Source organism: Lagenorhynchus albirostris, chromosome 12, assembly GCF_949774975.1.
Source record: "Lagenorhynchus albirostris chromosome 12, mLagAlb1.1, whole genome shotgun sequence".
Taxonomy (NCBI): domain Eukaryota; kingdom Metazoa; phylum Chordata; class Mammalia; order Artiodactyla; family Delphinidae; genus Lagenorhynchus; species Lagenorhynchus albirostris.
In genome coordinates, this window is record NC_083106.1 from 43,155,133 (window position 1) to 43,169,375 (window position 14,243).

At 41.3% G+C, this 14,243-nt stretch overlaps 2 protein-coding genes across 2 annotated transcripts; one reads left to right on the top strand and one right to left on the bottom strand.

Annotated features, from left to right (window-relative positions):
- Positions 1-658: 658 nt before the first annotated feature.
- On the bottom strand, positions 659-7,463 carry CALHM5 (calcium homeostasis modulator family member 5). Its single transcript, XM_060167480.1, has 2 exons — positions 6,922-7,463; positions 659-3,473 (listed from the first exon to the last, which is right to left on the bottom strand). Exons 1-2 carry the CDS (start codon positions 7,459-7,461, stop codon positions 3,066-3,068), a joined length of 948 nt encoding a protein of 315 aa, XP_060023463.1. The 5' UTR covers positions 7,462-7,463; the 3' UTR covers positions 659-3,065.
- A 2,215-nt stretch (positions 7,464-9,678) lies between these two features.
- Positions 9,679-13,125, top strand: TRAPPC3L (trafficking protein particle complex subunit 3L). The gene is made up of 2 exons (XM_060167675.1): positions 9,679-9,858; positions 12,961-13,125. Exons 1-2 carry the CDS (start codon positions 9,685-9,687, stop codon positions 13,123-13,125), a joined length of 339 nt encoding a protein of 112 aa, XP_060023658.1. The 5' UTR covers positions 9,679-9,684.
- The last annotated feature ends 1,118 nt before the right edge of the window (positions 13,126-14,243 follow it).

Below are 14,243 nucleotides of genomic sequence, written 5' to 3' on the forward strand. Positions count from 1 at the left end.
CAGTGGTCCCCAACCTTTTCGGCACCAGGGACCGGTTTTGTGGAAGACAATTTTTCCACAGACCGGGGTTTGGGAGGGATGTTTCAGGCGGTGATGTGAGTGATGGGGGGCGATGGGGAGCGGCAGGTGAAGCTTCGCTCGCTTGCCCGCTGCTCACCTCCTGCTATGCGGCCTGGTTCCTGACAAGCCACGGACCGGCAGTTGGGGACCCCTGCTTTAGAGCAGCTGTTCTCAAGATGTGATCCCTAGACCAGCAGCAGCAGCACCTGATAACTTGTTAGAAATGCAAATTCTCCCCCCAAACCTACCAAATCAGACACTTGGGCTCAGCAATCTACATGTTAACAAGCCCTCCAGATGATTTTGGCATGCGTTGAAGTTTGAGAACCACCACTCCAGCACTTCTAAAATTTAAGTTGCGTAGGAATCACCTAAGATCTCGTTTAACAGCAGGCTTGATTCAACAGGTCTAGGATGGGGTCTGGTTCTGCATTTCTAACAGCTCCCTCATTTACTGATGCTGTGGTTTGAAGGCAACACTTTGAGGAGCAAGCCTAGAAGACCAATCTGTTTCTAGCTTTTACTCAAGGCCAACCTATCCTGTGCCTTCTACTGCCATTTTCTTCTAGGTATTAATGATAATAGTATGTTTCTCCTCTCAGTTATTTATTTTAAACTGAATTAACTCACATCAGTGTGTTCCTTTCAAACCAAAATCATTAAAAATGAATTTCAGGCTTTGGTGGAGCTAGTTTGGAGAGGTACCTATTCAGCATCTATCAAATCATTCCATAGAGGATATACTGCTTCCTGAAATCAAGAGGAAAAAATTATTAAGGAAACACCTATGCATAGGGAGAATTTTGGTAAAAATCTATGTATAAATTCAATTTGCCTCTAATTTCTCTCTTTTAATAAATTCTGATTTTCACATATTAGTGTTCAGGCTATCTTACTTCTTAGTGCCCCCAAATCTGATGGCTTAAAACAACAAATATTTTTTTAAGCTCATGATTTTCTGGATCAGGGATTTGGACAGGACATAGTGGGGACCCCTTTGTAATGTCTGCAGCCTCAGATGGTGTGGCTCGAAAGTCTGATGGCTGGAATGACTTCACTCAGACCATAGACCTGGGACCTTTTTTCTGGCTGTCGGTTGGGTCCCCTGGTTCTTCTCCATGTCTTGTCTGCTGAGGCTGGAATGTCCAAAATGACTTCTTCACTCAGATGCCTGGTACTTTACCTAACCTATCAATAGAATGACTCAAAGAGTTGGAGTTAGCCAACTAACTCTTTTTAATCTCTCTCTCTCTCTCTCTCTCTCTCTCTCCCCCTCTCTCTCTCGCTCTCCATTTGTCTAGCTTGGCTTTCTTCAGAGCTTGGCGCTCTCAGGGTAATTGGACTTCTTACATGGTGGCTGGCTTTTACCAGGCTGAGCATTGCCAGAGACCAAGGCATAAGCTGCAACAATTCTGCAATCTAGATTCACTTCTGCTACATTCTATTGGTTCATTAAGGTCAGAATCAAGAAGAGAAAGAGACTCCATCTCTCAATTGGAGCCACTGAGCCAAGTTTAATTTCCCATGGTTAGGTTTTATTACAGTGAAACTCAGATGCACCAAAGTTGCACGGGAGATGATCTGGCTAGAATCAAAGTAAATGCAAAAAAAAAAAATACTAGCTATAAAAAACTTCTTAGAAAGTTCTGGCTCATAGAGCCCATAGTTAGCATCTCTTCCTAACTCTGCTTTCAGTGACATCACCTTGGTAACTTGAAATTACATCATAGAAATTGGCAAACACTTCAAATTAGGGTTGTTGTTTTTTTTTTTGAGAGCCAGTTGTTAAACATTTATCACATACCATGTTTAAAACCCAAACAATATTTCAAACATTGCAACATCACAGTCCCCACCTCCCACTATCCCACCTGCACATACACACACACACACACACACACACACACACACACACAACCTGACTCTGCACCTCCAAGTTCCCAAGGATATGTTGTTTCAGGTCTTATACCTACCTATAGGATCCTTTCCCCAATTTGGGATAATGTTCCATAGTAATAAGGAGTTCATCCCCAGGATTCTCCAACTAGGAGGCAAGGACTCTCTGTGGTATAAGATGTGAGCCACAGCATAGAACATGGTGCCTCTCCCTTAAATATCAATCCCACTCAGAGATTTAGAGGGAATTAATATATCTGTATAGTTAAACTAATGTGGATATATTACATAATAGAATGCAAAATTTGCATTCTGTAAGTGCCCACAAAAGTGTTTTTAGTTTCTTATAAAGTCACAGGAAATAAATGAACTTCAAGGTTGAAAAAAAGTTTTAACATGTAATATTAATATATGTCTATATCAATAGTCATAAATATATATATGTATATTTGTGCTTGTGTGTATGTGTATTTTTTAATGTAGAAATGGTTTCATGAAGGCAAAAGTACCTAGAGCCCACAAAAATCCTAATACAGCCCTGACCGTAGGGGTCTACTTTCAGTGCATAGTGGAAACATGAGAAAAGCTCTGAATTTTATGCATCATATTCTTTTAATGTGTTATTCTGAGAACCGGTGTCTTCAGATTCCAAGGAAATGAATTTCAAATGATAGAATTTCACACATCCTTGAAAGGCAGTAGGATAGATTTACTGAGTGAGGATTTCTACCAACTACACTGCAGATCCCACTGTACAGAAGTCTGTTAAGAGTACCACACTCACTTACAAGTCACCACTGCTACCCCCGGATGCCATGACCATATTTACACAGAGTGGCAGACCTTCTTGCATGAGTCTCACTGTCAATCATAAAATCTTAGAACTTGAAGCCCCTGAGCCCAACCCCCGACAAATGCGACAGCACCTCTGTCACCATCCTTGGCCGGTCACTCAGCATCAGTTTGAGCCCATGACACTGTCTGCAGCTGGGAGCTGCAAAGCTGCTTGCCTTTGCGTTATTGTCTTATAAAGAAACACTAAATGTGAGAAAATGCAGAGACGCTCGGGTAGCTGTTGACGCAGTAGGAAGATGTCTAGACACCACGAGTCAGTGATGGTCGGTGAGCTGCACATTTTGAGAAGCATCCACAAGCACCATTGTAGTCTCATCATCCTCAGGGCGAAGTTCCAGACCATTTTCCACCACCCTGTGGAGGACACTGTAATGTTGCTGGTTTGGGTGGAAAGAATGCAGCTCTGAAGCAGACTCCCAGGCCGCAAATGTAGGCATGGAGAAGACCTCTGGCCTCTTGTTTTCGAAGAAGCATTTCAGGTTCCTCTCACTCAGCTTTTTGGCATAGTCCAGGAGCGTATTTTCCAAGTACTCCTTCTCCGTTTGTGCATACGTCTTCCAAAAACTCAGCTGAAGGTAGCTAACTTTTGATCGGCAGCGAGCATAACAAGCAGTGAGCAGAGAGAAGAAAGCTGCTGAACAAATCAGGAACCAGCCTAGAATCTTAGAAAGAAAGAAATATTGAGGACCTCCAAAGCAAAGCCACTTCTCCGGGAGCCGGGGTAGTGTTATTGGGAAGTGTATGGCTAATTTAATATCAGACCTCGGTTGAAATCCTTCCTCTTAATTACTAACGACAGGTTTTTCTTACAGTCAAATAAAGTTAGGGTTTACCTAACCTCTATTCTCCATCCTACCCACCATTGCTGGTATGCAAAGAAAGACCCAGAAGGTAGGCAAATGGAAATGAGCAAAAATATAGATTATCCAAGAACTGGGAAAACCAAGCCCTCAAACAGTACTAACTATTAGAGAGGGAAGAATTCTGTGCATGAGTAAATGCGCTCATTTGAGCAAATGACCAGTTCCTTAGCGGAGTGCTTTCAGGCATTGATACGTGCATATTCATGACCCGTGACTGATTTTTCCCATGTTACATTGTTTGCAGAGAACAGCAGACCCTCCCTGACAGAAGTATCATCACTCATTATCCAGGATAAAGTGAGACAAACGTAACACAATAAGGAAACCGAAGCTATAAGAATTGGAAGCCTGCATAAAAGCCAAGAAAAAAAAAATAGAGTCATTGCAAACCTTCAGGATTTGCTGGTTCTGAATTTGGGTAATTGGAAAAAACAAATTCCTCTTTGAATACGAAATGGTTCTGCTGGGGGTTTTTTCTGAACTTTAAAAGCAGAAGTCTAAGCAGCTCAACTTATCTTCTAAACTTTTTGGTGTTCTAATTATATTTTTCACAATTGGAATTAATTTCATATGTGGACAGCTAACAAAGCTCTTTCAAAGTTTCTCTTGACATTTTAGTTAGATGGCCCTTAGTATTTCTCAGCAGATGGGCCTATCTGAACACAGAAACAATCTGCAAATGAACCCATTCAGACTGTAACAGAACCACAAATATGCTCCAATGCTTTAAACAAGTGTTTCCCAAGCTCCAACTCCAGACTATGGAGGTCATTGTACAGGGTCCCAGACCCCACATGAATGTTAATTCTGGGTTGCCACTAGTTGGGTTTAAATCTCAACTTTCTCCTTTCTGTGGCTATTCTCCATGCCTCAGGATTCTCAGTTGTAAAGTGGGGCTTACCTACCTCAGAGGGTAATTTGGGGCATTAAAATGAGATGATGTAGACATACACGTGACTCAGTATCAGCCATTGTCATGTGCTGCTACTTTTCCAATGTATCCATGTCTATGTAAAAGCATTACTGAACATAGGATATCTTTCTGATGTGATTTAACAAATGAAGCACAGCTTCCATCGTGTGAAAAGTCCTCACATTTACTTTAGTCACTTGTGCTTAGCTCCCTTGGATCTTCCTCTTTTCTTTAACCCCTACCTTTCTTTTTCCACACAGGTTCTCCTGTAGGCCCGTAGGCCATCCCACCTCAGTATCTGAACCAATGCTGCTGTGTCGTCAACTGTTAGATCAGCTTCAGACTCCCCCTCCCCCATTGCATGACCTTACTTTCGACTCGCTCTCACCTGAGCGCTGAGCACTGAGCACTGAGCCCTCTGTTCTTCCCAAATGCATGGTACCCAGGGTCTACCTAGACATGGTGGATGCTCCCACCCCAGCCCTCAAGAGTGTCCCATTCTGCACGAGTCTTCTCCCTGAAACCCTGGCGTTTTTCTCGTCAGTTTAGAACACTTACTCCATGCCAGCAGCTTTATGTCCATTTACGTCCATCATCTACTATACCTGCTGGCACCCCTCCCAGGTAGGAGGAAACTATGAGGAAAACGGGACCCTGAGGGGTCAAACCAGTAGCTCTGGGCCACATAGCTGGTAAGTGGTAGAATCAGTATTCAAACCCAAGGAGAGTGAACTCCAAGACGGAGTTCTTGCCACTGCTCTACCCTACCTTCCTGAGGAATAGCAAGCCACCCAGCTGGATTCATTTCTCTGCTCCACCCATGGACGCGGCACCTTTTACCCCCAGCCGCACACCCAGCTGTTGGTCTGGACTCTTTGTCGCTCCTGCCTGTGGGAAGCACTGTAGTCAGCACCTGCTGTGACGCAGCTCCCTTTGTCCACATCTCTTATGCCTCTTCTAGGAATCAGCCCCAGGCCCTTCTCATTCCTCTGAAAAGTAAACAGGTCAGCGCACCCAGGCTAAGCTATGGGAGGATGTGCATGATTTCCTTATGTCTCTGTTTAGAGAAGAAAAGTTCACACAGTGACAAGTGTTTGGATCTATCTGAATGGAGCCTGGTGCCCGAGGACACAAATCACACATCACTCATTGTATCATAACATTTGTAATTAATACCTTCCTTCAACCAAAGAAGGGAGCCTGGCATGTTTTTATCTAAGATGCGCTTTATGCATGAAACAAAAGATTTTGTTTGGGGAGCATTTTTAGGCTTAGCAGTTTATGAAGAGAGTATGACTATATCGCCAACCAGTTTTGGAAAGTATGATTTTAGAAAAAGATTTTGCCTTGATGTGTTGTTGAAAAGGCAAGTCTATGCTGAAAAAAAGTAAAATTACACTATTTTCAGCACATTTATTCTTAAACAAATAGCATTCCTGACAAACTGTGGATCTATTTACCTACTCTTATTGCTTGTTTTGATTTGGGGAATGTCATTCCTACTCCTCACAAGTAGGAATTCAGTCTTTTCCTGAGGCCAGGGCCAGGCTCACATCTGGATTTGTGCTCACGTACCTGGAAGGATGACAAGCTACTTCCTTGTGTCAATTAGGTAAAGCTACAATTTCCTGCTGTTAAATAAAACAGTGCCCCAAATCTTGAGCTTCTAAAATAATGTAAGAACTTTTTTAGCTGTAGAGCACAGAGCACAGGACGAAACCTCCCTGGAGAATATGGTCCCGTTTCACTGAAGGCTATTGAGAGACTGCCAACCCCCACTTTATACAGGAAGTTCTCCTCCATCTCGACAATATTTATACATAGAGATAGCAGTTGCCAGAAATCATGCAAGGGAATCTCTACACTAATTGTATTATGTGCGGCTTTGGAAAGTATTATCTCATTTCGTTCAGCTGTATTTTAATAGATACGTGTGTTTTTCTGAGAAACCAGTTTGAAAATAATTAATAGAAGGCAGTAACTTCTAATTACTCTGCCATTAGCACTCTATTGTGAGTTAGTGTCATGCATTATTCACAAAATCAACCCAGAGAGATTGTCTTAAAATACATAAGTATTTACATATGTATAACTCAGGGGAGATTTCTTTTCAGAAATGGAAAAAACAATCCAATCAGCAATATGACTAGCCAAGCAACCACTGAAAAGCTTTTCCTCAGATTGTCTTAATGCTGCCCCGTGTTCCAATTTCCATTTAGTTTCAAAATGTTTTAGGAGGATTCAGACTCAGCCCTGGCTCAACAGAGTACAGAGAGAACACTTCAAGCTCACTCTGGGGAAAAAAAGGAAAAAGTCATGTTTGTCCTCTTTTACCTGAGACTGGGCTTGCAGGGACAGTTTCAGTTCTTCGTTGTCTGTATGGGTCATGCTGATTTTGCCGCAAGGTACCTTGTGAAGTTCGTCCCAGCACTCTTTGGGCTTGCCCTTGCAAATCAGCCCCAGGAGTCTGGAATTTTTGGTCCCACTCATGGCACATTCATAAAACGTCCCATTGAGCAAAGCCACAGAAAGCCACATTACTGGAGCCACCAATGAACTCAGAGTGATCTGACCGAGGACATAGAAGAAGCGGCAGCTGTGGCCCCTGGGGAAGATTTTCCTGGGATTCACACAGCAGCCTGTGAAGAGTCTCCATGACCTGTTGTTCAGAAAGAATCCCAGGATCAGTAACACCCAGGCAGGAGCAAAAAGGAAAACCAATCCGTACACCACATTCTCAGTGCTGCAGGGACACTTAAAAGCCACGAGTGAAAAGAGACGCTCACCTCCCACAGTCAGCAGGGCCAAAAAGCTGTAGCCAATAACAGTTTTCCGGTTGAGGATGAATCTTAAAATCCCCTGAAAAGCATCCATGATGGAGATACACAAAGGGAAAACGCTTTGCTCTTACTTATTGGCAGAGCAGCTGTGGCAGTGGCCGAGGGTGGAGCTCTTTCTTCGTTAGAAGCAACAGTCCTTCTCAGACTGAATTCAGCCAGATAAGGAAACAATGTCATTCCCTAGGAATGAATATTTCCCAACAGTGTTCAGATAATGCCTCCCACTGGTGGATATTAGGCCATGAAACTAGAGCCAAAACACTGAGAATGAGAGTAAATTCAAAGTGAACAGCCTCCATTTTTGTGTTATTTCCATGTGGCTTGGATTGAGAATCAGAAGGAAATTGCGACTCTGCAGATAGTAATAGTCTAGGAATTTTCCAACCAGAGGAATCAACATTAGCAGAAATAGGGTTTCAGCCAATTGATTGAGAGCCATTGAATCAAGCCTCCTAGCCTAGAGTTTCATGATGGTATTTTTCTCTTGTTGCTTAAGACTTTTGCACTTTGACTTAAGATCTGGAAGATTCATTTTACATCCTCTTTAACTGACTAGTGACTTAAACCAAATTTTAGGACAACTCCTATTTGAAACTTATATGGAAAAGTTCAGGGAGAGTTTGAGTTTTGAATGAAAGACAAAGTGAGAAGGGTCCTAATCATTTCTTTCCTAGACTTTCATAGTAACCTCTTGATTGGTATCTCTGCCTTTGACCTCATGACCACCCCCATTCTCAACCCTAAATCCATCCTCTATGCTGACATAAAGGAGATCCCTCTAAAACAGAAAACCAGTTCCTCCCTAGCCTACTCACACCTTTGGGGCTCCCTGTTGCCCACAAATTGATAGATGCCAACTTCCCCTGAACCTCATCATGGTATTTCATGCCCTTGACATGTTCCTTCTATCTGGAATATCCCCACACACACACAACACACACACACCTGACCTTGTCCACCTGGCAAACTTTCACTCAATATTCATAAACAGGGTAGAAGCTTCTTATTCTGTGAATATTTCAAGGGTTGCTACCAAATATATAACATTGTACTTGCAGAGCTTATAGTATTGCAGTTATTTTTTTAATATCTATAGCTCCTCTTTAACTGTGAGCTCTTATAAAACAGGAACTACATCTTATTACATTTTGTATTCTGGGCATAAATACGATGTCAAACACAGAATGGATGCTTACTCAATAATTCATTTTTCAAATAGTTGTCGAACTCCACACTGCACTACACAGTGTGCCAGGCACTGTGCTAGACAGGCACAGTACTCAATGAGTACTATTGAATGAATGAATGAATGGTGAAACTTCTAGTACTTCTAATTATAAATAATTTAAGGAAATTGTCCCCATATCTGTCCTACACTGCTTTTAATTTTAAAATTAAATTAATTAAGGCACTTGAAAGACAACAGTCAAGCTGAAAATTTCCATTAATGAACTTCAGATTCCAGGCCTGTATATTTTGTGACAAGGAAGTCCCTTGGACTGGAAGCCAGGGAACTAAGTTACAATGTAAACTTAGCCATGTCATTTTACTTCTCTGAGTCCCAGTTTACTCATTTGAGAAACTGGAGATATGCAAGAAATAGTCTCCAAGCCTTCCTCTATCTCTACATTGTAGAATTCTTTCAGCTTTAAAACAGCAGACTTTTTTGAGAAGCTGCGTTATGACTCACTTATGTGCCTCCCACCACTAACCCTTGTTCCTTCTCAGAGGCCTGTCATCCTTGGTGTTACGGCTCCCTCCACTTCCCAAAACACACCCTTGGGTTTAATCTTCCCATGGCACCCTCTGCCCTCTGCTCTGTCGCCTTCCTGTTGTGGCAGGTGTGTCTTGGGTCCCTTCTAATTCAGGATCTCATCCTTTACTAGGCGCATGTGACAAACATTATGCTAGTATGCTGATGATTGGTAATATTTTAATTTCTTACCCTCCTAAAGGATATTCACTTTTGAAAAAGATTTTTTCAAAAATGATGCCTTAACTCTAAGTTTCATAAACCATATTATTTCCATAGAAAACTTGTCCTTTAGGATACTCCATGAAAATAAAAGGGTTGAAGGGTTGTCCAAGTCAGAGGGTCAGTAAATTTCAAAGCTCAGTGTGAACCCAAGCTTTCTGACTACACACGCCACGAGCTTAACCATTGTGCCTGGAAAGGGTATTTGGGTGCCTTACTAACAGTTCTTTGTTCTAGACCAAGTTTTGTAAATTTTTTCCTGTTTACTAGGTTGCGTTCAAGATGTACTTGGGAACTACACCAAGTGTGACCTGTAACAATTCAAGCAGAAATGAATTTTCGCTGATTCTAGAAAAGAATCCTCTGGTGGAGCTTGTGGAAGAGCTCCCTGCTGGGCGATCTTCTCTGTGCTACTGCAGTTTCCTCTGTGGGATTATCAGAGGGGCCCTGGAAATGGTAAGGCACAGACTCTACTTTGCCAGGTATATTCATTATCTAGTGCAGTGTAACTACCCCCAAATGCCGCCTCTTAAAACAACAAATATTTATTATCTCACACAGTTTCTGAGGATCAGGAATCTGGTAGCAGCTTTGCTAGGTGGCTGTGATTCAAAGCCTTTCACAGCTTAATGCACATGCAGTCAAGCGGTTGGTCAGGGCCGCAGTCTCTGAAGGCTTGACTAAGGCTGGGAATCTACTTCCAAGCTCACTCACGTGGCTTCAGTGCCTTTCGCGCAGTCGGTTAGAGGCTTCCTGAAGTTCTTTGTCACATAGGTCTCTTTGTAGCTCTAATCACAACAGGTGCTGTCAACTCTGGGACAACGTTGGAGGGAACTACCTGAATGATAGGAGGCGGGGTCATTGTGGGCCATCTTGGAGGCTGGCTTCCACACCTGAATTATTCATTGATTTAACCAAGACAGTGATCAGCATCTGTTAAGAGGCACGGAGCATACACAGATGAACAAAACACAGTTATTGCCCTTCAAGAATCTTCTGTCCAGTAGAGAAGTCAAATGACTTAGGGCCACGGGAGGACCTGGGATGGGGTGGGGTGGAGTGGGGTGGGAGGTGGGCAGGGAAGCTTTCCTACGGAATCTCTGAGCTGACATCTGAAAGATAAAAAGCAGTTAGGTGAAGGTCTTGGGGTAAGAGGAAAATAATATTCCAGGTAAAAGGAGGACCTTGCCCAAAGGCACAAAAATAATATTTTGTTCAAGGGACAAGGAAGTTGAACTAGTTCAGTGTGATTCACACGTAGATTGGGGGAAAAAATCAGGTCTGAAATAGGATAAAGAAGTCTCCAGCTTTCATGGGTAGCAGTTGATTATATGTGCTGAATGACAAACATGTATCAGACTTCATATGGTCCCAAATATCCAAATAATTTCAATGTAGTCTTTTTGATATTTTAACTGATTTTCAATTAAAGTATGACAAAGACAAAAAAGATCTTATGGGGAAAAAATGAGAGTGAATTTAGCTTCCATATTTCAAAGTGCGCTGTACATCCTTCTATTGGATGGTGAGCATCACAAAAGCATGGTTTTTGCACGCTACAGAAGCAGATAAGTTGGTACACCAAAGTCTATGGTTTAACAAATGCAGGCTGGTTGGCCAGGGAATTCTTAGTGAGAGAGGGGAGTGAGTCAGATAAGACTCAATAAATATTAATTAACTGCCCACTAGACCCAGGCTTTTTCACTTATTATTTGCTTTTACTAGGTATTTTTTAAAACATTTTTATTGGAGTATAATTGCGTTACATTGTTGTGTTAGTTGCTGCTGTATAATCAGCTATACATATACATATATCCCCATAACCCCTCCCTCTTGCATCTCCCTCCCACCCTCCCTATCCCACCCCTCTAGGTGGTCCCAAAGCACGGAGCTGATCTCCCTGTGCTAAGTGGCTGCTTCCCACTAGCTATCTATTTTACATTTGGTAGTATATATATGTCCATGCCACTCTCTCACTTTGTCCCAGCTTTCCCTTCCCCCTCCCCATGTCCTCAAGTCCATTCTCTACGTCTGCGTCTCTATTCCTGTCCTGCCCCTAGGTTCTTTGGAAACTTTTTTCTTTTTTTTTTTAGATTCCATATATATATGTTAGCATACTGTATTTGTTTTTCTCTTTCTGACTTACTTCACTCTGTATGACAGACTCTAGGTCCATCACCTCACTACAAATAACTCAAATTTCATTTCTTTTTATGGCTGAGTAATATTCCATTTTATATATGTGTCACATCTTCTTTATCCATTCGTCTTTCGATGGACACTTAGGTTGCTTCCATATCCTGGCTATTGTAAATAGAGCTGCAATGAACATTGTGGTACGTGACTCTTTTTGAATTATGGTTTTCTCAGTGTATACGCCCAATAGTGGGATTGCTGGGTCATATGGTAGTTCATATGTACAGTGCACTTTGAAATATGGAAGCTAAATTCACTCTCATTTTTTCCCCATAAGGTCGTTTTTGTCTTTGTCATAATTTAACTACTAGGTATTTTTTTACTAGGTACTTTTGCTTATATCTTATCTATCCCAATGACTTAAAATAGCTGAACAGGTACTCTATTGAGGGTAGGTCAGCAATATGCTGCTCTTATGTGAGTATATACATATATATTTTTTTCTTTTTCTTTTTTTTTTTTTTTTTTGCAGTACACGGGCCTCTCATTGTTGTGGCCTCTCCCATTGTGGGGCACAGGCTCTGAACGCGCAGGCTTAGTGGCCACAGCTCACGGGCCCAGCCGCTCCGCAGCACGTGGGATCCTCCCAGACCGGGGCATGAACCCGTGTCGCCTATACCGGTAGGTGGACTCTCAACCACAGCGCCACCAGAGAAGCCCAATGTGAGTATATTTTAATGAATAGAGAAGCAAGCCCTAGGGTTTACTTCAGTGTCTGGGAAATGAGAAATGCTTTATCGTGGAAATGAAGGCCTGGGTATCAAATATCCATGTCTATAATTTCAATTTTTAATTTTATACTTATAATTTATTTAGTTGGTGTTTTTTCACAGCTCTCAAAGCCATAAGTAATTGCTAAATGTTGTTAGGACAAGTGATTATGTTATTGAGCTAATGACAGAGTGATTTATAGCAAATCAATTGGAGAAAAATCATTTTAAGAAGCCATTTATCCTTGGAAGTTCTGCTTGGCAAGGCACATTGAGTCAAGACTATCTTTGAGTTGGGAATTTGTGTTCTTCCTGAGATGGAGCCTTAGTTTAGACCCACACTGTGAACAAAAAGGGGCCCACATCCTGGGCTTGCCCCAGAATCAAGCAGGTTGAGCCTGTCCTGGACCACCCCTCTCTTTGCAGACTCACACACAGAGCTGACCACAGCCAGATCATCAATGGAGGACGCACAGTAAAGGGCCCTTTATCCACAGAAAAAGCTCTTTTTTTATCATTTTGTAAAGAAAGTCAGCTCTTTATGGGGTAAATCAAACTGAAAATAAAGACAGAAAAAATTAGAGGTTGTTTTTTTTTAAACCTGAATGACTCAGGCCTGTTTTGTTTTGTTTTTTCTTTTTGTCTTTCCTAGGTTCATTTAGCTGCTGATGTTACATTCTTGCAAAACAGACTAAAAGGCGACAGTGTGACAGAAATAGGAATGACATTTCTGAAAAAGCTGGATGAGGAAAAATACAGACAGAAAAAACGAAGAATAGCATGCAAAATGCCACAGGCTGGCTGGCTGAGCAGTTAATATTAGCTGCACATATAGAGCCATAGAAGTTTTGAATTGTTTAATAGCATGGGGTTTAAAAGACTTGTAAATCAGCCAGAAATTTGAAATGCAGGGCACTAAGATTTAAAGCTGTTTTTTTCTTTGCTTGTAAATCACACATTTTCAATCTCGAGTCCACAAGATTTCATATACAAATAACTCCTTGTAAAATAGTAAGCATGAATTCTACATATTACATAATCCATCCTAAGAGAGTCTGTTTTTTTTTCATTTTCTTATGGTAATGAAAAAAAAGTATACGACCTACACAGTTGGTATATTTATCCCTTCTTACTGGAAAAATGGATGAACTTATACAATATCAATGTCACTATATAAAGACAGTTTCTAGATACTGTATATTGCATTCTCTATAGGAACAGTACCATTTGTAACAATTTTCCATATTTTTGAGAAGCTGTAGATATGACTTTTCTCGTATATAGGCTTGGCTTATAGCTTCGGCCTCCTGAAGCTACTCTTGACTTGTAATCATCAAGGCAAGCTATTTATTTGAATGCTAATTCTGAAATATTTTAAAATAGCATTTAATTTTAATTCATTTAATTTTTAGATAGCTGGTAATAACCAAATTCCTTCCTTTTCTCAGGAAGTATTACTGATGGTCAGGCCAGGAAATAAAATGAAAGGTAAAGAATGTTCTTTGAGAATACTTTCTTATCCCAAAGCTTATTCAGTTAGAAACTTTAGTATCATTTTTATCCCCTAAAAATCGTACAAAGTATATTTTGTTTGTGACCAGAACATTTTTAAAATTCAAAATGTACTGGATTAAATAAATGATAATCTTTACCAGACCATAAGCATATAGCAGTCCAGAATCTACTAGGCTCTGCAGAGAACTCAAATTATAAGTAAAAGTACCAATTAGGGTGGTACCATCAGTTAAAACTGGTGTAAGTAATAAGGTAGTGGTAGACCTCAACTAGGTCTCAAGGATCCTGAAGATACAGTCCCAGTTCTGTTTCTAGTGGCTTCAGCTGATCCTGACTAGTGGCTAATCCTGGGCAAGGCACATCATCTCTCAGCCTCTCTCCATCTCTGTCTCTGTCAGTCTCTGTCTCTGTCTCTGTCTC